This window comes from Corythoichthys intestinalis, chromosome 19 (assembly GCF_030265065.1).
Source record: "Corythoichthys intestinalis isolate RoL2023-P3 chromosome 19, ASM3026506v1, whole genome shotgun sequence".
NCBI classification, from domain to species: domain Eukaryota; kingdom Metazoa; phylum Chordata; class Actinopteri; order Syngnathiformes; family Syngnathidae; genus Corythoichthys; species Corythoichthys intestinalis.
The window spans coordinates 32,023,592-32,047,653 of record NC_080413.1 but is presented as its reverse complement, the minus strand read 5'-3'; the positions used below and the strand labels follow the sequence as shown (position 1 = coordinate 32,047,653).

At 38.1% G+C, this 24,062-nt stretch overlaps 1 protein-coding gene across 4 annotated transcripts in view; it reads right to left on the bottom strand.

Moving 5' to 3' along the window:
• fam49a (family with sequence similarity 49 member A) overlaps positions 1 to 24,062 on the bottom strand; it is a 78,206-nt gene that overhangs the window by 10,429 nt on the left and 43,715 nt on the right. Inside the window, exons 2-7 of one of the 4 annotated variants that reach the window (XM_057822791.1) lie at positions 23,762 to 23,814; positions 11,826 to 11,905; positions 6,071 to 6,192; positions 2,075 to 2,180; positions 1,864 to 2,000; positions 1,707 to 1,784 (exon numbers count right to left, since the gene is read on the bottom strand). In XM_057822791.1, coding sequence (XP_057678774.1) covers positions 1,707 to 1,784; positions 1,864 to 2,000; positions 2,075 to 2,180; positions 6,071 to 6,192; positions 11,826 to 11,895 — 513 coding nt within the window. In that variant the 5' untranslated portion in view covers positions 11,896 to 11,905; positions 23,762 to 23,814. Of the gene's footprint in view, positions 1 to 1,706; positions 1,785 to 1,863; positions 2,001 to 2,074; positions 2,181 to 6,070; positions 6,193 to 11,519; positions 11,600 to 11,825; positions 11,906 to 23,761; positions 23,815 to 24,062 lie in introns of those variants that run through there. The other 3 variants (XM_057822789.1, XM_057822790.1, XM_057822792.1) reach the window with 3 other exon arrangements.

Sequence of the window (24,062 nt, the reverse complement as noted above, 5' to 3'; positions counted from 1 at the left end):
ACAAAAACAGTAATAATGATGAGAACCAGAATTTGCCACTACAAGCTGTATGTTGCTTGTCTGTTAGGAGAAAATTTAAAGATAGCCCGAGTTAACTTTTTCTTTTTAAAGGTTTTTCTCATGAATGAACAGAATGCGAAGACACACATTCAGGAGCAAAAAAAAATAAAAAAAATAAAACAATCATATGACTGTTAAGTAAAACATGAAATAAAGTATCTAATTAAATGAGAACAAAAAGACTGGAAAGAATCATTTTAGACAGTCCAATTGTAAACCAGCCAACTGGCTTCGCCCCCCCATCAGAGGTGGATTCAGAGAAAAAGGCATCTTCTCAGGGTTTATATTGTTCCTATGCAAATTAGCAAATTGTAGCTTCCAGGGCTGAACCATGGAATCATACACAGTAGTATAATACTGTGTTTTTCAACCAGTGTGCCAGTGAGATCTTCAGGTGTGCCGCGAGAAATTACCCAATATCGCATTTTTATTTTTTTACGTCGTCGGGCGGAGTTGCAGTAGGAAGGAAGGAGGAGGTAGAAAGTTGCGGTCGTGTGCAGATGAGCGAGGTATTGCTCTTGTCGCGTTCAATAACTGCTCGGATTTTTAGCCATCAGCTACCTTGCTGTCCGCGACAATGTGGACCTTACTTAGCACGTCTACTGTACATGATTTGATTAGACTCGTAAAGAGTCAATATTCACAAAAGTGTCCTTTCCATTTTATCCATATGTGACGACAGTCAATCCTCCCACTGTGTTTTATTCCAGCACATTGTCAAGGGCAGCAAGGTGGTTGATGGCTAGAAATCTGAGCAGTTCTTGAATGTGACACAAGCAGCTATCCTAAACGTCATCCCCAAACGAAACACCCGTCGTTTCAAAACAAAGTCGATGGAATATTTTGTTCGCCTTTGTGAAAACAGAGAAACAGGCAACTTTTTGGAGAAAAGCTACGCAAGTAAATGAGAAAGCCCCCAAAGCCAGTTACCTTGTTGCCAAATCCAAAGTCCCACACTGTGGCAGAGACCTTAATACTACCTGCCTGCAAAGCTATTGTCAGCAAACTGCTCGGCCCTAATGCAATTAAAGACATTACTAAAGTCCCCCTGTCTGATAATTCTGAGCTTTTCAAGCCTAACTGCTATAAGAAATAAAAACAGTGACTGAGAGCTGTTGATGATGATTCCTGCCAGGATATCAGCTTTGGGTTCATCTAAACAGGCTCAAGTTTCACACTGAGTATTATAAATATTGAGAAGCTATTTTATAAATAAATATACTGTACAGAAAGTCATTGTGGAACATTTTTGGTTTGTGGTGTGCCACGAGATTTTTTCCAATGTAAAAACGTGCAGTGACTCAGAAAAGGTTAAAAAACACTGGTATAATACAAAGTGTAAACAATAAATTCATATGTCCCCTTATCCTAGCTTTAGGGAGGATGAGAGTCATCTATTTAAAAAAAAAAAAAAAAAAAAAAAAAAAAAAAAAAGAACCGGCACTTTGTGAACGAGCCTGAAGATGGTAACAGAACAGCAATGAATGAATGCGCATAATTATACATAATTATATGAAAACATATTCCTCTAGGACACTCAACTGTCAAAGGAGATTATTTTTAAGATTTTAAGGACTTGTATGCATGTGCCAGACTTTGAATACACCTTAATGAATCAATCATTGAATATGTTAAGAACACCTTACATTCATGTTGTTTATCCGGTTTCGACTGATGGTTCTTCTGTAGTAGCTGAAGTCGTTCTGGATAGCGGGAATCCTCATCTGAGGTCAAAGCAGCAATAAGTCAAAATGTTAAGGACAAAATCATACATCGCAACGTGGGGGGTGAAACGTTTGTCACCTTGAGCTCATCGAAGCGCAGAGTGAAGTGGAGAATTTCTGCAAACTGTTTGGCCAACGCCTGCTCCTTTTCCAGATGCTGAGTGGGTGTATAGGGTGGACAGGTCAGAGATTCCAACAAACTCTGTAGGGCTTCCTCTGCACACAAATACAAAATTACAGTATTTGGTTTTTGCACATTGAATCAAAAATATTGTGACACTGCCACACACCGAGTCTCAGAGAGAAACTGTAAAACTTCTTGAGTTTGATGACCAACGGGCACACAGAATTCCAGGCTCGCTCCTGAAGCATGAAATCACTTGGATTTTGAATTGCCTAAAGAGAACACGTGATAGGATCAATTATTAAATCAGTCAATAGACCAACAATGGGAGTCATAATATTTTATTATTCTGTACTGTAAACCTATCTATATTTCTCTTTTTAAAAAATACTGTATTTCTGTCCAGAGTCCATGTATTTTTCTTAAATTATTTCAATGACATGAAATTTGGTACGCATGTCTATCATGAGTGGAAGCAACAAAAACATTTAAAGAGTGGCCACTTAAGGGCAATTCGGTTTCAAGAATGAGCAATTCAAACCATGTTACACTAATCTAGAGAGATGAAACTGTTAACATACACAACAGTATCTACAGTATAGTATGAAGTAGAGTTGTCTGGTAATGACTTTTTAACAGATACCCCGATTTTGTCCAACTTCAGAAATCCGATACCGATATCAAACAGATACCAAGTGTTGAACTTAACATAAAATGGCTAACTGTATTTTGATTAGGGCTGCAACAAACGATTAATAATCGGATAAATGTCACTTTTTTCAATTACTTTCACAATTTAACTTGAAGTTGTTTTAGGCATGTTGTAAGTGACTATTTCCTTCAAAAATAATATTTTATTACTGTTACCTGACTCAACTGTAATCTACAACTGAATTGTTTTAAGGTGGAGGTAAAGAAACGCAGAGCCCTATTTTCTAGGCAAAGTACCGGTAGCTTTTTAGAGCAGGTTTTGTACTGGTTGGCGCCCAATTTACAGGCTTAATCCATTTCTTTTATCTGCTAGTCCTCAGATCTGATGGGAGGAGGTACTGGTTTGCTCAGTGGAAGGTTGACTCTCACTTGGTATGAGGGAATACAGACGAATGGGCAGCCTGGTGTCAACTTTTGACCTGTTTGTAAAACATGCTGTCAAAATGAGAAGAATTTTCTACGGGAATTTGCTAAACTATTAGCTTGCTAGCTTAGATATATTGGTTTTTGGCTTTATTATCTAATCCACATGTGAAACTTGCAAAAGTCCACTAGCTTAAATGCTATAAAATGCAAGATTTTTTTTTTTTTTTTTTTTAATTTTTGTAAACTCTTAACAAATCGTTCAAACACATATTCCCACAAAAAACTGTGAAATCTACTTTTAAACTAAATAACGAAGCATAAACATTTTAGCTCAAACAAAAACATACCTTGTGTAAGTCTCAACAGAAAGCAGCTGGATTCAGCCATGTTAGATGAAATATGGCATATTCACTATTACCACTAAAGGGCAGTGTATCAATCCAATTCAATAAAACTAAATGCAACACTTTCGGAGCAAAACATTACAACATCACGATAATCAAACAAATCCCCGAAGCAGCAAAATTTGATTCGAAGCTTTTTTCTAACCGTATTACTCGAGTTAATTGATGAATCGTTGCGGCACTACACGTGACCAAAGTCCCAACCATAACAACGTGACGGTCCATTCATTGAGGCTTACAGTTTCAATGTACACTGTACTATCAAAAATTAATGGATGTCTTAAAGTGATCCTCTACCTTAAATACATGTAGGCTCTAATAAGCCACAATTGTTCTCTTGTACTAAAATATGTTGTTAGAAAAACAGAAAATGTTGAATCAATGGAAATATTTGATCATATTTAGTACATATTTTGACCGATAGTTGGCGCCATGTTTTGCGGGCTCGCAGTGATGACGTAAATGGGATGTTTCCAAATGTGTAGCGTGTACAACAATTGCGTATTGCTGCCTAAACTCGCTTAGTAAAATGCCACGATGTGTTGCTTTTGGATGCAATTTTCAGTCAAATGGTGACAAGTGGAGTGACGTGAGTGGTCAAGGTGGAATTATTATTTTTTGTGAATAAATGTGCATAAGTGGAAGCTTCTCCCCTTTTGGTCCCTGTATGCTCGTATCCTACCTACCACGCGTTACAACTGGCGCCCGAACATTTTTCCTGGATCCTCAGTCAAGTAAGGGATCCGTCTAATTTCTGGATCCGACGGTCCCACCGCGGCTGCAATATTGGTTTTGGATCTGTCTTGTTTCTGGATTTGTCGGTCCCACAGCGGCTTTTGGGATCAGTCTATTTTGTGGATTCGACGGCCTGATTGCGGTTGCAACATTGCCATGAGATCAGTCTAATTCCTGGATCTTCGAGTGAGTGAAAAAAACGCGGATTTGGAGTACTATTGCTATCTTTTTTGTTGACTATTCTTCGTGGGAGTTTTCCCCAAATCATACCAAATAATTAAAGCACTATGGCACGCTACAGTGACGACAGTGACTCTGACATGGACCTTACTTTTATGTTGGAGTCTGGGAACGCGTGTGTGCGTACCGCTGAGCTCCCGAGTGACGAGTGGTCAAGGTGAAAATATTTTTTGTGTGAATAACTGTGCATAAGTGGAAGCTTCTCCCCTTTTTGGTACTTTAATGCACGTATCCTACCTATCACGCGTTACAATGTACAAGACATGGATTACACTCGATTCCAGGATTTGTTCCCGTCAAACTGTTGGCTTGTACTGTATGTAAAGCATACGAAAGCTCTAAACACTAACAATCTACATAATTATACTGGGAAAAGTTTGAAAACGCAATATCTTACCTTGAAGATCTGCCAACAAAAACCGGAGTTCTCAACAGCATACTCTCTGCTCCGTTATCATTGAGACCAGAGGTTGCGCTAGACTTTTTCGTTGTCTGTCATTTTGACTGACAGTGTCATAAAAACCCGGTCATAATCTATTTTTACCCGTCACTTACATTTTTAAAATGATAATAATGACATATTCAATAGTATTTAGTTTTCATTCATTTTTAATTAATATTCTGTCCGAACAAGCTTAACAAGAGACAAAAAGACAGCGGAGTGCACCAATCAGCGACGGGCAGACGTGCCGTTAGCAAAGCGACGAGGGCAGGACGAGGGACTTGCGCGCGGAAGTAAACATACGAGGAGAACGGAGTTTATTCAACATGGCTAGCGCGAGACAGACTGTTGTCAATGTCTCGTGTCGTTGTGTTTTAGCTCATTTAAAACGGAATTTACCGCAGATTGGAACATATTCTCGGTTTTCCCGCCATCCGTGTTGTTGTAGAGACGACTTTCGGCGCGCAAGAGTGACGTTGCTCGTGAAGAACACGTCACGCAAATAAACAAATCTGATTTGTCGATTGATTTTGTACCCACTCTGTGTCCCAGACTTTTCTCTCAGTGTTTGAAAAATACAGGGAGAACAGTCTGGCCGTGCCAGCCAAACACTCAGTTGCCTTGACATTTTTCTGAGTAAGGCCAACGACGTCATGCATCAAGACAGACAATAGCTAATTAATATGCTCACTTGCCACCCTGTGGTCTGGGGTGTGAATTGCAACCTGTCAAAATGACGGATGGACTTCAGTTTTTTCCGTCACAGTTTTAAAAAACCGGTCAACGACGGAAAATATTCGGTTAACACGACCCCTGATTGAGACGCACTTGCAGCGAGTACATCACCAGTTTTGCCCAATTCTTCTTTTATAAGGTACTGTATTTCCTGTTCTCATTTTGCCTTTGCTGCTCGTCTTGTGAATGACCGACAGTGCTGTCCTGCTCTTCACTTTTCCGATCTGGTTCAAATTGGAAGGGCAGAACCGACGACATGTTGGGGTAGCTATGAGTGACACGCTGGAAGTTCGGCCCGGTGACGTCACGCACTGCGACGTAACAAGAATTGCGACCTATCACTTAAAATAATTTTACACATTTCATTAAAACGAAAACATTAAGAGGGGTTTTAATATCAAATTATTATAACTCATACTAATATTTATCTTTTAAGAATTACTTGTCTTAAAGATCGAGGATCACTTTAAGGGTATAAAATGAGATGATTGTGATCCCATGTGGGATTCGTGTTAACAGTTCTCCTCACATCTCTGATCTCCTGACCAGCTCCTTTGTATGCCTGTAGACCCAACAGAATGCTTTCAGAGTCTTGGAGGACGGCGTTCACCTGGTTCCACACTTCACACTCTCCATCTGTGGGCTGTGCATCTACATAGAAACATTCACAAAGCAAACATGTACAGTACATATGGGCAGTATGCACCAACACTGACATTCCATTACAATTGTTTTTTTCACATTGAAATAAATTCATGCCAGAATTGCCAAAGTACAAATACGAAGAGTCGCAAACTAAATTATAACATTTTAAAATGTGTCTTTTAATTGATTTAATCTTGTTTGATAATCACTATGCTAGACCATTGTAAATGAGGACTCACATGTACTGTCTGCATGGTGTCTCGTGAGGAAATAAATTTCTCATTTAACATGGGGAAACCCTGTTTTTGACTTATAAAGCTGTAACCAATGTTGTGGCAGGGGAGTTTACAGTACATCCTGTAAACATGACTTGCCTCAGACTTAAGGGAATATTGTAAGCAACGATTATGTAATTTATAGCCGTAATAGTTTATGTCATTTTAAATCTTGGACAGTCATAACCACAGACAGCCAAACTAGCTGCTGTAAATACAGCACATCACTGACATTTAAACTATGTCTGGCGTTTTGTTTTACGTTTCAAAACCCATCCCATTATGCCATCATTTCCTCTTTAATGGGTAAACAAAGACTGAGTTTGGATGAAAATGCAGACAGTAAAGCCTGTCCTTTCATTTACATGGACACATTACTGGCCAACTATATCAGTCTTTGAAAAGCTAGGAGATGATTACGTACCTTCCAGTTCCCAAAGCTACGGGATTTAAAAAGTAATTTGGTTGCTCATTGCAAGTCGGTACAAGTTAAGCAGTTAAAGCAAAGATTTTACAGCTCTGTGCATGTCATACATGTGGTAACACTTGTTTTTGTACAAAGATATATTCTTGTGGTCATGGTAACAATACAAAACACATTGTTCAGATTTTACTACTGCATTTCTCCAGTCATTTGTATTTTGTATGAAGGGCTGTCAAACGATTAAAACATTTAATCGAGTTAATCACAGCTTAAGAATTAATTAATCGTAATTAATTGCAATTAAACCATTTCTAAAATATGCCATATTCATTCATTCATTCATTTTCCATGCCGCTTTTTTTCTGTAAATTATTGTTGGAATTGAAAGATAAGACACAAGACTGATATATACATTCAACATACTGCACATACAATGGGGAGAACAAGTATTTGATACACTCCCAATGGGTTTTCCCATTGACTGTGTATCAAATACTTGTTCTCCCCACTGTAAGTACTGTATTTGTTTATCATAACAATAAATCCACAAGATGGCATTAACATTACTAACATTCTTTCTGTTAAAGGGATCCACGGATAGAAAGACTTGTACTTCTTAAAAGATAAATGTTAGTACAAGTTATAGTATTTTTATATTAAAACCCCTCTTAATGTTTTCGTTTTAATAACATTTTTAAAATTTTCAATCAAAAAATAAACTAGTATCTCGCCATTGTTGACGTCGCCGAGCGGTGACGTCACAGCCATTCTTCCACAGTGTCTTTAATTACGTAAGATAGTGATTGAAATACACCACAAGGTGTCAATGGTGAGTTTTAAATTACTTAGAAATCAAGCCAATAAGTGTGTTTTGTCCCTTGAATGACGCTGTAGCTCCCCGTTTTTTTTTTATTTTTTAGACTGGCTCTATTGTGATTCACGTTCATTTGAGTGCTGGCTTCACAACGTACGAGACCACTGAGAGTTTGTATATTGTGACTAAATATTGCCATCCAATCTATTTCTTGAGCTAAACGAAATGTTTAAACAGAGTTTGACCAAAGTCTGAGTAAGTTTTACGTGTATTTTGCATAGCTATTTTGATTGGGAATGCCAGTTGAAGCGCTTTTCTTTTTGTGAACATTATTTTTTTTGAGAGATAGGAATAGGGTTAGTTGTGCTTTCACTAAATCATACTTATGTTTGTTGTGAAGGAGTTGCCAAAGTTTATGCCAATAAACGCCGCGGTCCAATGAACACCTGTGTCCACTCGCCTTTCTCTGCCTCTTAGCTCTCGTGCAAAAAAACGCGTCATTGTAATCTGTTCGAGGCAATGTATGAGCGGGTCATTCCGCGCATGCGTTAAATGAATCAAATATTTTAACGTGCTTAATTTAAAAAATTAATTACTGCCCGTTAACGCTATAAATTTGACAGCACTAATATACTAGTATATATATATATATATATATATATATATATATATATTTCACCCATTTAGAAATTAGGTTGAGGTATGAAATTTAAATCATTGATGCATTTCCACTCAAAAAGACAATCTAAAAAGAATCCAGAAATCACATTGTATGATCTTATAAATAATTATGACACTCAAAGAGTTGTCGATCTACCTTAAAAAATGTCCTCCATTACCCCATGAGTAACCACCTATCCACCACCCGTCTGAGCTCATTATTGTCACCTATGCACCCCACAGTCGGGCATAATCCAACTGCTACCATGGGCAAGACCAGAGAGCCTTCAAAAGATACCAGAGAAAAAAATCTTGAGCTCCACAAAGCTGGAAAAGGCTATGGGACATTTGGAAAGCAGCTTGGTGAGAATAAATCAACAGTTGCAGCAATTAGAAATGAAAAATGCTAAGCATGACTTATAATTACTTTCGGACTGGGGCTCCATTTAAAATCTCTCCTCGTGGGGCATCACTCATGATGAAAAAAGTGAGGGCTAAGCCTAGCACTACACGCCAGGAGCTGGTCAATGACCTAAAGAGAGCTGGATGCACAGTTTCAAAGGCTACTCTCTGTAGAACACTACAGTGCAAAGGTTCAAAATCATGCATTACTCAGACGGTTCCCTTGTTGACGCCAGTTCATGTGAAGGCCCATCTGAAGTTTGCCAGGGACCATCTGAATGATGCAGAGGGGTCATGGGAGAAAGTCATGACCAAAGTAGAACTTTTTGGTGCAAACTTTACTGGTCGTGTGTGGAGAAAAAGAAAGATGAGTACAATCCCAAGAACACCATCCCCACTGTAAAGTATGGGGGTGGAAAGCTCATGCTTTGGGGCTGCTTTTCAGCAAAGGAGACAGGACGACTGTACTTTATAAAGCAGAGGATGTATCGTCAGATTTTGAGCCACAACCTGTTTCCCTCAGTCAGAGCCTTGAAGATGAGGCGTGGCTGGATCTTCCAACATGACAATGATCTGAAGCACACAGCCAAGCTGAGTGGCTGCGTAAGAAGAATACCAAGGTTCTAGCCAGTCTCCGGACCTCAATCCAATAGAAAATCTTTGGATGGAGCTGAAACTTCGTATTTCTCAATGACAGCTCCGAAACCTGACAGATCTAGAGAAGATTTGAGTGGAGGAATGGGCCAAAATCCCTGTTTCCATGTGTGAAAACCTGATGAGAACAACAGCAAGCATCTAACCTCTATATTCACCTATACTTCTGCACTAATACTAGCACTGATTTTCTCAGGGGTACAAATACTATGTACCCAAGTAAATTACAAATAAATTATTGAAAAATCATACAATGTGATTTCCTGATTTTTTAAATTTTTTATACATTATGTCTCTATAAGTGGAAATGCAACTATGATTGAAATTTCAGACCTCTACCTACAGTGTATTTTCTAAGTGGGTGAACTTGCAAAATCACAAGGGGTGCAAATACTTCTGCTCCTCGCTGTACATATACTAGTAGGGTTGCTCCGATCATGTTTTTTTGCTCCCGATCCGATCCCGATCGTTTTAGTTTGAGTATCTGCCGATCCCGATATTTCCCGATCCGATTGCTTTTTTTTTGCTCTCGATTCAATTCCAATCATTCCCGATAATTTTTCCCGATCATATACATTTTGGCAATGCATTAAGAAAAAAATGAATAAAACTCGGACAAATATATACATTCAATATACAGTACATAAGTACTGTATTTGTTTATTAAGACAATAAATCCTCAAGATGGCATTTACATTATTAACATTCTTTCTGTGAGAGAGAGATCCACGGATAGAAAGACTTGTAATTCTTAAAGGATGAATGTGACTTTGTATATTGTGACTAAATATTGCCATCTAGTGTATTTGTTGAGCATTCAGTAAATGATACTGTAGCCATTTAACTTCTGCCCAAATGCAGGATGGGAAGTGCAACCATGACTGTGCGTCGTGGTACCAATTGATATATCTTCTCTGCGTTGGGAAATAACATTGGGTGTTAAGAAAAAGATCAACTACTACCTTTCTTCCCCACATTGCTTCCCACGATTATTCTAATCGTTGGGAGAGGGATTGTAAGGCTTTAGCCATTAGAAAAAAAAAGGCTCCAAAGGCTGCCAAAATTCTCTCTACTCATTTTACGCTGCCTCTTAGCTCTATATACTGTATGGGTAAAACGGCGCCATTATAGATTGAACGCGACAATGCGTGAGTGGGTCGTGCAGCGCATGCGTTAATTGCGTTAAATACTGTAAAGTGATGAATGTAAAAAATATTAATTCTCGCCGTTAACGCGATAAATTTGATAACCCTATCTTAAGCTTAAACTAAAGACTGTGGAAGAGTGTAACACATTATGTCTGTAACGTTACATACAATTAGAAAACGATTTAATTAAAAAAAAAAAAAAAAAAAATTAAAAAAGGCATGTCCTATATTTTTTTTGCCGATTCCGATAATTTGAAAATGACGTGATCGGACCCGATCGATCGCCATCATCTCTCTATACTAGTATATATAAAATAAAATCTATATGATTAGAATGATTTAAAATTGAATGGATTCTCATAGCTTGCTAAGACCTAAATATTTGTCCACAAATGTCAATCAGGTATGATTGTGCAAAGAACCAATGACTAAAAGTTTTGTTCTTGTAGTGGCATTCACACTGACTTAAAAATAATTTCTAGTAAAATAAATTGTCAAATCATATGGTTTTATAATAGTTTTAATTTGGATCCCCCATTAGTACATTTAATTAAATAGATAACCAAAGGACAAATGTGTATTGGCATTAAGATCTGATAAGCAACAATTAAACCAGAATCATATTCAACAAGCAATTGTCTTATCGGCTAAACGATATCCCATATACAGATACAGACGTACACATTTGGCTTGCTAAAACAGCAGAGAAGGCATGCACAAAAGAGTTAAAGTGACTGCTTAGGTCAAGGGTCAACTCCATTCTTAGTCAATTTGGCATTACTGAATAGATTCTGGAAAGTACACCGATATCAATCACGGCAACAAAAGGACAAAAGAGAATGGTGGCTCAATCCAAAACAGAATACACTGACCCTTGACCTCTTCAGAAAACAAAAACAAAAACAGCGAATTTGAAAAAATGACTAAGGCTTAGTAGAAAGACAAGCAATGCTCACTTTCAAAGTCAAGGAAAAAGTTGGGCCCCTGTTCAAGCTCGGTACAAGTGAGTACTTTTAACAGATTCCCCATTTGGATTCTGCAAGAGATGGGGGAAAAGGAAGACCGGGAGAGGAAGAAAAAGGAAGTTTAAGTGATGTTAAAAAGTTTCTTGAATAGCGAGACACAAAGGATCGAAGCTGAGAGAGCAGAGTTTCACGCTGATGCGAAAAGAAAGCACAAAGGAAACCTGCAAACAGAAAGGAAATCATATCCTCCCTCTTTCCAACTTATCGCTGTTTTTCCCACTCGTCTGCCAGACTTACTTTCAAAGTCCAGGAAAAAGTGTGGATAGTTCTCTATTTCCCTTGTAAGGACTTTTAGCAGGTTACCCATTCCAGCAAACCTAATGAGCAAAATAGTAGTAAAACACACAAAACAAATGAATGCAGACAGTACTGGTATATGAAAACGCTTCATGGTGTTAGCTGTATGATTCACCAACAGATTCAATACCTTGAAATAAAAGCGGTTAGTGCAACAGAACAACATAAACTGTAACGGTGAGAGAACTCAAAAACTGATCATATTAGGTGAAAAATGATTGTCAAAATCATCATACATCAAAATTCACAAAACAAGATAAAAAATGAGGATTTCAACAACAAAACGAAATGTTTTCACTTATGACCTGGTAAGCTTACAATGCAATTTTACACTATCGTAAGAGAATACTGGTTGGTGTTGCTGCTAGAATACAGGTGTTAAACTCAAGGCTTAGGGGCCAGATCTGGACCACCACATAATACAGTGATCCCTCGCTATGTCACGCTTCAAACATCACGCCCTCAGTCGATCGCGTATTTTTTTTTCCCCAATTAAAAAAAAAAAAAAAAAGAAATACAGATGAGACGTCAAGAGTCGATAACGTAGTCTCAGTGCACTGGAGGTGCTTATTAAACGGCAACGGTTAACGATGATTGATATGATTAATGTAGATGATTGGAAGGCAAAGCTTCAAAGCGCCACATGGATCAATCATCGTTTAACTTGCTAAAAAGTTGCTTTGGCAACTCATTGTGTGTACGTAAGCAGCTTGAGCGGATTTGAGTGGACTCACTCAATGAAGCATTTAATAAAGACAAGCATTTTTCTACTTTATTCTTGTTTAAAAATAATTTGGTGGGACAGTAACATGTTTAAAACTTATTATTACATTTGAAGTGCTTAAAATTTTTTATTAAAATATATATACATAAATTTTTATTATTTTATGAATTAATTTTTATAAATTAAACATGTCTTATTTGCATCTCTTTCCAAAACTAATTTTTTTTGGGGGGGGGGGACTACGCAGTTTTTTTATGTATCGTGGTGGGTTCTGGTCCCCATTAACCGCAAAAAACGAGGGATCACTGTATTGAGTGTAAAGTAAAGAGAAAGTAAATCATGTGCATTGTGACACGTTTTTTTTGCTAAAACACAACATTTCTGTAGTCCTTGAACAGTCATCGAATCAGAATATTTACTTTTCTTTTTAATTGAAATTAGTTGAATAAGCATTTTTTCATGAAGAGATTTAAAAGAAAAAAAAAAACAAAACTAAACAGAATAGTTACTGTTTCCCCTCTTTTAAAATTGTAAATAAATAAACAAATTTAAAAAAAAATTCATATATACTAGGTATTAAGGAGCAAGGATATCCCGGACCCAATCACGTGATCGGAAACCAAGCGCTTGTGCCATTTTTCAGGGGATCAGAACCAGGTTAAAAGCATCAGGTTAAACAAAAAAAAAAATATATAAATTTGATACAATAGGTATCAGGTCACGATTCGATCCCGATTAATCCCGACACTACAATTGAAGACGACTATTATGATATTTGTATATCACCTGTATACAGTGGTATGAAGAAGTATCTGAACCATTTGGGAATTTCTCATATTTTTGCATAAAATCACCATCAAATGTGATATGATCTTTGTCAAAATCACACAGCTGAAAAAGCAGTGTCTACTTTAACTAAAACCTCCCAAACATTTATAGGTGTTCATATTCTAGTGAGGAAAGCATGCAAACAATGACAGAAAGGGGAAAAATAAGTAATTGAACCCTCAGCCTAAGGAGACTTAAAGAGCAATTGAAACCCATTTTTACCAAACAATTTAAGTCAGGTGTGCGCCCAATCACTGATGAGTGGTTTAAAGATGCCTTGCCCACTACAAAGAGAGAGGTAAAAAAAGAACCCTAGAGTGTCTGCTAAAGACTTACAGAAATCACTGGTTCCGTCCAATATCTCTTTGCACACATCAGTTTTATGTAAAACAATGGCCAAGAATGGTGTTCATGGGAGGACTTCACGGAGGATGCCACTGCTGTCTAAACAAACATTGCTGCTCATTTAATGTTCACACAAAGGCATTTGGACACTCCACAGAAGTTTTGGCAAAATATATTGTGGACTGATGAAACCAAAGTTGAATTGTTTGGGAGTAACACACAATGTCATGTGTGGGAGAAAAATTGAACAGCTCATCAACATCAACACCTCATCCCAACCGTGAAGCATGGTGAAGGGAACATCATGATTTGGGGCTGTTTTTCTGCCTCAGAGCCTGGACAACTTGCAATCATTAATGGAAGAAAGAATTCAAAAGTTTATCAGGATGTTTTGCAGGGAAACCTGAGACCGTCTGCCAGACATTTGAAGCTAAAAAGAGGATAGATGCTTCAACAAGACAATGATCCAAAACACCTAAGTAAATCAACTGCAGAATGGTTTCAGAAGAGCAATACAGGGAATGCCTATACGCAGACTATGCAGCTGCTTAGGGCCCCTGACCACCAGGGGGCCCCCAATCTGGCAATTGTTTAATTTGTGTTCTATTTTGTTTACTACAGTTTGCTTTATTTGACTTTTGTGAGTTTTGAGACTTGATCACAGGCTTAAAAAAATAAAAGTTCTTCCTTAACTTCTTTCTTTCCTCTTTTAGAAAAAGGTTTGGCGCTATCTACTGTCAGTACTGACAATCATTTGGGGTGAGAAGTTTGAAGTATGCAGTGGAACAAAATCTGATTAATATACAAAATTTGGACGTATGGGTTGGATTGCATGTATGGGTTTCACAGTACACGGTGACGAAATGGTGGGCCAAAAATATGGGGCCCTTTGCATTATTTTGCTTAGGGCCCCCAAATGGCCTGCCCCACAGTACACGTTTTTGTTGACGAATATTTTCCTGGGCTGAATTTTGTTCCACGTAATCATATGTTGTACTTTGGATGATTCAAAGGAGCTCTTGAGAAGTATCCCAGTATGGAATTTGAGGTGGAGTGCCGTCATCTTCACAAGATGATGATTTCCCCAAATGTACAATTCAAGGTAATGCTTGGCAATGTCGTGTACATAGATAAGAGATCAAGAATCAAGAAAGATGCAGAACAATTTTAATACATTTTTACAAAAATATGGGCCCCTTGGTATTATTTTGCTTAGGGCCCCCAAATGGCCTGGGCCGGCCCTGGAACAATATACACGTTCTGGAGTGGCCAAGTCAAAGTCCAGACTTGAATCCCATTGAGATGCTGTGGCATGACCTAAAGAGAGCGATTGATGCCAGCCATCCCAGGAACTGAATGAACTACAGAAGTTTTGCAGAGAAGAATGGACCAAGATTAGTCACCAGACTGATCTGCAGCTACGGGAAGCGTCTGGCTCTTCTTCTGGTTTTTGCTCCCAAAGCGGTGGGGTGGGGGGATATTAAATGTGATGGTTAACTTACTTATTTTTGCCCCTTCTGTCATTGTTTGGATACTATGCTCATTAAAATATGTAAACATATAAATGTTTGGGTGGTTTTAGTTAAAACAGACAGTGTTTTTTCATCTGTGTGATTTTGCCAAAAATCAGTGGTCACATTTGATGTTGATTTTATTCAGATATGTGAGAGTTTCCAAAAGGTTCAGATACTTTTTCATACCACTGAATCACAGAAAATTCAAATCAAATGGACATAAGTACATTTATATCAGTTTATTCCTGAAACCTCATCCAAGACTCAAGTAAAAATGTTTTTGTTTTCTGTTTGAATAACATGTGGCTTTCATTATAACATTCTCTTTTTTTGTACGAATCATCTTTAGTCCTAACTTGCTTAAATGCAGGATTCTAAATACTCCATGCCTCCGTTTTTGCAGGCAAAGCCAAAATGAGCCCAAATTTGAAACCTATAAAAGGATTAATCTGAGCAACCACTAGAGGGCGACATACACAACTCTCTACTCGGACTAGTATAATGTTTTTTCTTTAGCAACCTTTAAGGCAATGCTGCTGGGTGCTGCCAACTACTGGACAGGAAAAGAAGTGCAGCCCCTGAATTGCTTATTTCCAACGAAAACACGTGTAAGGATCGATACAGATGGATTTTGAATCGATACAAGAATTGCGTGACATAGTATCACGATTAGGGCTGTCAAATTTATCGCGTTAACGGGCGGTAATTAATTTTTTGAATTAATCACGTTTAACTTTTTATCGCAATTAACGCATGCGTGGCGCAACCCTCTCACGCATTGCTGCAAATACACTACAAAGGCGCTGTTTTGCGTATATACAGATCTACAAGGCAGCGTCAAGTGAGTAGAGTAGATACAAGCATTCATTGGGGCTGTGCTTTTAATTAGTAAAAGCTTTGACAACACTTCCACAACAACTACAACTATTGTAGGAAGTGAGGTGGGGAAGACTGACAGGAGTTTATTTTTCTTAACACCCTGTATTGCTCCCAACGCAGAGAAGATATACTATTTGCAGCCACCACACACAGTCATGGTTCCACCACTTCCCATCATGCATTTTGGCAGAACAGTTAAGTTGCTACAGTATCATTTACTGAAAGCTCAACAAATACACTAGATGGCAATATTAAGTCACAATATACAAACTCACATTTATTTCAGTTACAAGTCTTTCTGTCCGTGGATCCCTTTCCCACAGGAAGAATGTTAATAATGTTAAAACCATCTTGTGGAATTATTGTTGTAATAAACAAACACAGTACTTATGTACAGTATGCTGAATGTATACATCCGTCTTGTCTTATCTTTCCATTTCAACAATAATTTACAGAAAAATATGGCATATTTTAGAGATGGTTTGAATTGTGATTAATTACGATTAATTAATTTTTAAGCTGTGATTAACTCGATTAAAAATTTTAATCGTTTGACAGCCCTAATCACGATACATCTCAGAATCGATTTTTTGTAACACCCTTAATATTTTTATTTTTTTAAGGCTAAAAAGCAACAAAATAATCCAGAAATATGATGGCATTGCCAAAAGAAACAAAAACAAACATTTTACATTCCGGAAACCCAAGGAAAACCTAACTACACTGTGAACCGCGAAAGATGAGTTTTACATCCCAGGTCTAGATTAAACTACATCGATCCAGAACCAATCTCTCTGGATTAGTGCATTTTTAAACAAAGCCCAGCAAAGGAGAAACAGACGTCAATGGCAGTTTCTCTATAAATATTTTATTGCAACTAAAAGTACAGTAAATTGGCAGCAATTCCTTGGGACTATCCCCAGAATTACATGAGGTCACATTTACAGGAAAAGAGGACACGTCATATTCAGTAGGACGTCACATGGATAAATGTGGGAACAGCATCAGAATTTTAAAAGCATTCCACACAGGACATTCATGATGAGTGGGTTGAGTCATAAAATGTCAATTGAGTAACTGTCAATTGAGTAACTAGAATAGAAAAAAATGGGTATACAGTCTATCAAACTGAGATGAAACTGCACATTTAGCAGCTTCTAGAGAGAGTGAGCCTTTCTTCATGACCACAAAGATGCAACTTGCCAGAATCAAATGATAGTGTGAAGTAACAACAAAAGACACACTGTCCTTACAGTGTGCACATGATGATCACACTACATATCTCTGTGAAGCCTCCAGCAGGCCACAGCTATAGAGTCAATTCTGCTATTCATTGCTCAAGCTGAGCTCTTCATACATCCATACACAAGAGGCATAAATTAAAAAAGAGAGACTCGATTCTGCAGACTCTTTCTGCAGTACAGCGTTGATTAAGTCCTAGTTTACTATATAAATAAACTAATATTAAACAAGGTTGTACCAGAAGGGGGCAGTGCCGATTCAATTTTGAGTTTCCTAAAAGGGTGAAATGGCGTCAAGGTGGAACCTTTCCAACTGCTGTCTACAGCCTGCAGCTACAACATGCATCTCCACAGCTTCCCTTCCCTTCAATATGAGTCAGGCGCTATTTTAACTCCCCTTAGGTGCAACTTGGTCTTTCCCCACTCTAACTTTAGCTGGCTGCCAAACCAGCCACATAATTATGTAAGCAGTTGATAATAAATGAATAAAGGTATTATAATCCACTTTTGGTTGACAACACTTTTGAATTGTGCTTAAACCCCCCCCAAAATATGTTTTTTTTTACTCTGTTGGAATGTGATTATGTCACTTCCTAAACATTATAATTAAACATAACAACCCCTCAGGAAGTATAAGAATGGCACTGTTATGTTTGTGCATTAACTGAGGAATTTCTGTGGTTGAAGTGAAAACAGTTTTAATGTGGCTGTGTCGTGAAATTGGGAGGGGCTATAAAGGCCAATGATAATGATTTAAAAGAACGTTAAATGTTTCAAAATACACCATTTGACAAAGACAGCTGTGACAATAGTATTGGAGAAACCAAAGCTTTCTGAACTACTGAAGTAATTTCGTTGAAATCGTTCATTGTTTCAATCCATTTCGCACTTAAGGACATTTCGATCAAAAACGATTAGCTTACAAGGCTAAAAATAGTAAAACAAATGAATAAATAATATACACGGAATATGAGCATTTGGTCACCGGCATATGCCGCAAATGTAGATGTTCTGCGACTTTGGGTTTGTTGCTAAGACAAGCAGTTATTAGCCTTCGGTGTAGTGCTGCAAAAATTAATCGATTAACTCAAGTAATTCGGTTAAAAAAAAGCTCCGGATCAAATTTTGCCGCCTCGAGTATTCGGATAGAATAGCGTTGTAATGGTTTGTTTTGAAAGTGTTTGCATTTAGTTTTATTGATTTGGGTGGATACTCTGCCCTCTAGTGGCAACAGTGACTATGATATAACTCATTTATCATGGCTGAATCCATCTGCTTCCAGTTAAGACCAAAATAAGGTACATTTTTTGTTTCAGCTAATTTTTTATGTATTCCTAATTTACTGTAGTTTACAAATATATCAGTTTTTTAGTGGGAATATGTGTTTGAAAGATTTTTTTTTTTTTTAAGTATTGTAAAAAAGTTAGCATTTTATAGCATTTAAGCTACCGAACTTTTGCTATGCAAGCTAGCCAATTGTTCTCTTGTTGTACTTAGATCCTCATTTATTTATTTTTTGAAACCATTTGAGGCTAAATTAAGGTATTTTAACAAGGGCTGTCAAAATTACGAACAGTAATTAATTTTTTAAATTAATCCCGTTAAAATATTTGACGCAATTAATGCACAAATGCCCTGCTCAAACAGATTAAAATGACAGCAGAGCGAAAGCTGTACTTGTTGTGTTTTTCGGAGTTTTGCCGCCCTCTGCTGGCGCTTGGGTGCAACTGATTTTATAGGCTTCAGCACCCATGAGCATTGTGTAAGTAATTATTGACATCAACAATGGCAGGCTACTAGTTTATTTTTTGATTGAACAATTTACAAATTTTATTAAAACGAAAACATGAAGAGGGGTTTTAATATAACATTTCTATAACTTGTACTAAAATTTATCTTTTAAGAACTACAAATATTTCTATCCATGGATCGCTTTAACAGAATGTTAATAATGTTAATGCCATCTTGTTGATTTATTGTTATAATAAACTAATACAGTACTTATGTACAGCATGTTGAATGTACTGGACTGTCTCAGAAAATTAGAATACACAATATTCTAATTTTTTGAGACAGTCCTGTGTATATATACAGGACTGTCTCAGGAAATTAGAATACACAATATTCTAATTTCCTGACTGTCTCAGGAATTAGAATATTGAATATCCTGACTGTCTCAGGAAATTAGAATATTGTGTATTCTAATTTCCTGAGACAGTCCTGTATATATACACAGGACTGTCTCAAAAAATTAGAATATTGTGTATTATAATTTCCTGAGACAGTCCAGTATATGTCCATCTTGTGTCTTATCTTTCCATTCCAACAATAATTTACAGAAAAATACGGCATATTTTATAGATGGTTTGAATTGCGATTAATTGCGATTAATTACGATTAATTGATTTTTAAGCTGTAATTAACTCGATTAAAAATTTTAATCATTTGACACCCCTATTTTTAATTTATTTTTCCACTTTGACAGTGGGCAGTCGTAGTCGGGAATCTAACCACTGACCCTTTGGTCCAAGGACAACTCTAGCTACCAACTGCGCCACGGCCGCCCCCAACATGGTGGAAAATAAGTATTTGGTCAATACCAAAAGTTCATCTCAATACTTTGTTACGTACCCTTTGTTGGCAATAACGGAAGCCTAACGTTTTCTGTAACTCTTCACAAGCTTTTCACATACTGTTGCTGGTATTTTGGCCCATTCCTCCATGCAGATCTCCTCTAGAGCAGTGATGTTTTGGGGCTGTCGTCGGGCAACACGGACTTTCAACTCCCTCCACAGATTTTCTATGGGCTTGAGACCTGGAGACTGGCTAGGCCACTCCAGGACCTTGAAATGCTTCTTAAGAAGCCACTCCTTTGTTGCCCTGGCTGTGTGTTTGGGATCATTGCCATGCTGAAATTGCCTGGCACAGCCAGACTATTCTCCCTGTATTTTTCAAACACTGTGAGAAATAGTCTGGGACCCAGCCCATTGACGGCCTCTCGAGCAAGGTACAAAATCAATCATCCAATCAGATTCCTTTATTTGCGTGACCGAAAGTAGTCTCTACAACAACACAAATGGCGAACGGGAGAGCTGAGAATATGTTCCAATCCGTGGTAAAACCAGTTTTAAATCACCAAAAACGCATCGAAACAAGTCATTGACAACAGTCAACATGACTCGCGCTAGTCATGTTGAATAAACGTATCCATTCTCTGCTCACGCTAATTACTTGACGCTTTAACAACGTCACGTCTGCTCGTTGCTGATTGGTCCACTCTGCTGTCTGTTTGCTGTGGCTTGCTCCGCCCTCGGAATATGATCCGCCGGACGGTCGCCAAACTCAATCGCTGGAAAAGCGGTGGGTCTGGTATACCAGGCAAATGCTGAAAGACCCAGCCACGTCTCATCTTCAATGCCCTTGCTGATGGAAGGAGATTTTCACTCAAAATCTCTCGGTACATGGCCCCATTCATTCTTTCCTTTACACAGATCAGTCGTCCTGGTCCGTTTGCAGAAAAACAGCCCCAAAGCATGATGTTACCACCCCCATGCTTCACAGTGGGTATGGTGAAATTCAGTATTCTTTTTCCTCCAAACAAGAGAACCTGTGTTTAAACCCAGAAAGTTCTATTTTGGTTTCATCTGACCATAACACATTCTCCCAGTCCTCTTCTGGATCATCCGATGGCTCTCTAGCGAACCGCAGACGGGCCCAGACATTTACTTTCTTCAGCAGGGGGACACGGCTGGCAGTGCAGGATTTGAGTCCCTGGCGGAGCATTGTGCTACTTATAGTAGCCTTTGTTACTGTGGTTCCAGCTCTCTGTAGGTCATTCACTACGTCCCGCCGTGTGGTGCTGGGATTTTTGCTCCCCGTTCTTGTTATTATATTGACGCCACGGGGTGAGGAGGAAGTTGTTGGAGTCCGTGTTGCCCAACGACAGCCCCATAACATCACTGCTCTAGAGGAGATCTGCATGGAGGAATGGGCCAAAATACCAGCAACAGTGTGTGAAAAGCTTGTGAAGAGTTACAGAAAACGTTTGGCCTCCGTTATTACCAACAAAGGGTACATAACTAAGTATTGAGATGAACTTTTGGTATAGACCAAATACTTATTTTCCACCATGATTTGCAAATAAATTCTTTAAAAATCAAACAAGGTGATTTTCTGTTTTTTTCCCCCACATTCTGTTTCTCATGGTTGAGGTTTACCCATGTTGACAATTACAGGCCTCTCTAATATTTTCAAGTGGGAGAACTTGCACAATTAGTGGTTGACTAAATACTTATTTGCCCCTATATATATATATATATATATATATATATATATATATATATATAGTCGCCAGTGCCAAAAAAAAACCAACATATATATATCAGGGGTCGCGTTAACCGAATATTTTCCGTCGTTGACCGATTTTTTAAAACGGTGACGGAAAAAACTGAAGTCCATCTGTCATTTTGACAGGTTGCAATTCACACCCCAGACCACAGGGTGGCGAGTGAGCATATTAATTAGCTATTTTCTCTCTTGATGCATGATGTCGTTGGCCTTACTCTGAAAAATGTCAAGGCAACTGAGTGTCCGAAGTTTCTTCAAAAAGACCCAAAACGATGATGGTGTTGATAAAAGAGGTGAAAAAAGAGGCACGTAATTCAAGTCCATGCGCACCAGGAGGAAAGTGTGAGAATGTGTTCAGGCCACAACAGGTGAACTGTTAATTTCATTGTTCCATATGTAGCCTAGCTACTAGGGCCACAGTCAGCTGTTTTTGTCAGTGCGGAGAAAAAGTTACATATTCATCTGCTTGATGTGTGATGGCACGGTGTGGATTCTCTGTTAAGCTTGTTCGGACAGAATATTAATTTAAAATGAATGAAAACTAAATCCTACTGAATATGTTGAAGCGGTATGCAATGTTAAGAGTCTTGTTAGCTCGAATTGCTGTGTCCAGCCGCTGTAGCTCTGCTGCTCTCTGTGAACTCTCTATTCAAGCCGGAACGCGTGCGGCTCTTAAGTGTCTCTGTCACGTGACTGTGTCATAGCCGGTAACGCGCTCGGCCAAATGGACACACAAGTACGGAAGGTGAATTATGCCAAACAAATGGTCACCACAATGTCATTATCATCATTTTAAAAATTTAAGTGACGGGTAAAAATAGATTATGACCGTATTTTTATGACCCTGTCAGTCAAAATGACAGACAACGAAAAAGTCTAGCGCAACCTCTGATATATATATATATATTATATATATATAGGGGCAAATAAGTATTTAGTCAACCACTAATTGTGCAAGTACCCTTTATATATATATATATATGTTGGGGTTTTTTTTGCAAACAGAGTGGTATCTGAATGGTATCGGTATCGGCAGATACTGCACAGCCAGGTATCGGTATCGGGCCCAAAAAATGCTATCGGTGCAACACTAGTTCTAATATAGACTCTGTCAATAATAGTTTGCAGCAGTTATTGGTGAGAAGGAAGATTACACAAGTTAACAAAAACAAAAAACAAAAAAACTACAAAGGTTTATTTTTTTGGAACCATGAACCTTTGAATTCTTAATTGAGCAGTTCATTTTAAATTTTGTGAACCGCAATTTGAATTTGCTCATGTAGAAGAACTTTCCCAACACTGATAGCCTTAGAGCGTTTAACAGGCAAACCCTTACAGAATAGTGGATTCATTAGCAGCAGGAGTCGACAAATGTGCAAATTAACGTGTAAGGTGAGGCGGAAGCACTTCTGTCGAGGTGGATGAGTACTTATTGATTGCGTTTATTTAAAGATATTAAGCATGGCTGATCAGCAGAATTTAAAAAAAATGTTTTATTTATGTATTGATTATTTGTATTCTTATCAAATTACATGAAAAGATCAATACATAGTAATTGTCAGCTTAACTATATCACGGCAAAATGAAAGATGCCCTCTAGCATCACCTACAGTAAGCAGATCAACTGCTGCAACCATGACTAAAGTTCCATCATGCAACAAGAAATAGAACCTGACAGGTCAGTCACTTTCAGTCAGTCACAGGTTAGTGTGGGGGTTGTTTACAGCCAAGATTCACAAATGGGGCGCGAAAAGCTTTTTGCACTTAAAGGGTTAACCAACAGCCATCCAAAGTAAACAGGAAAACGTATACCTGTCGTCATGTACCTTACTAATGCTTAAACAAATATCAACAACAAAAATCATTAGTTGTAACTAGAACTCCAGAACAGATGACACTCGCACGTTGCATTATTTTAAAAAGAATTTCTGTAAAAGTGCTTACTGAATCTTATTGCAACTGTACAGTGATTGAGCTATATTGCTTGTGTGTTTTTACCTCGTCTGGTGCAGGACCTCAGGTTGCTGTCAATATCATTCGCGTTGCCTTCTCTGAAACAAAAGAGAAATCAATTCAGTCTGAGAGCAAATGATACTGGAAAGAAAAACAAATCCCACAGGGTGTTTAACAGTACAGTATGTGTATCTGCCGCCCACAGTCAATTGTGAGTGTGGGTACGCTATCAACTTTCCACATTAACACACTTCCCTTATTTTCTCCTGACTCATACAAGCATTTGGGCAGAGGACAACACATACGCACACATCACTGAATTATTCAAAACTGAAATTGATACCAT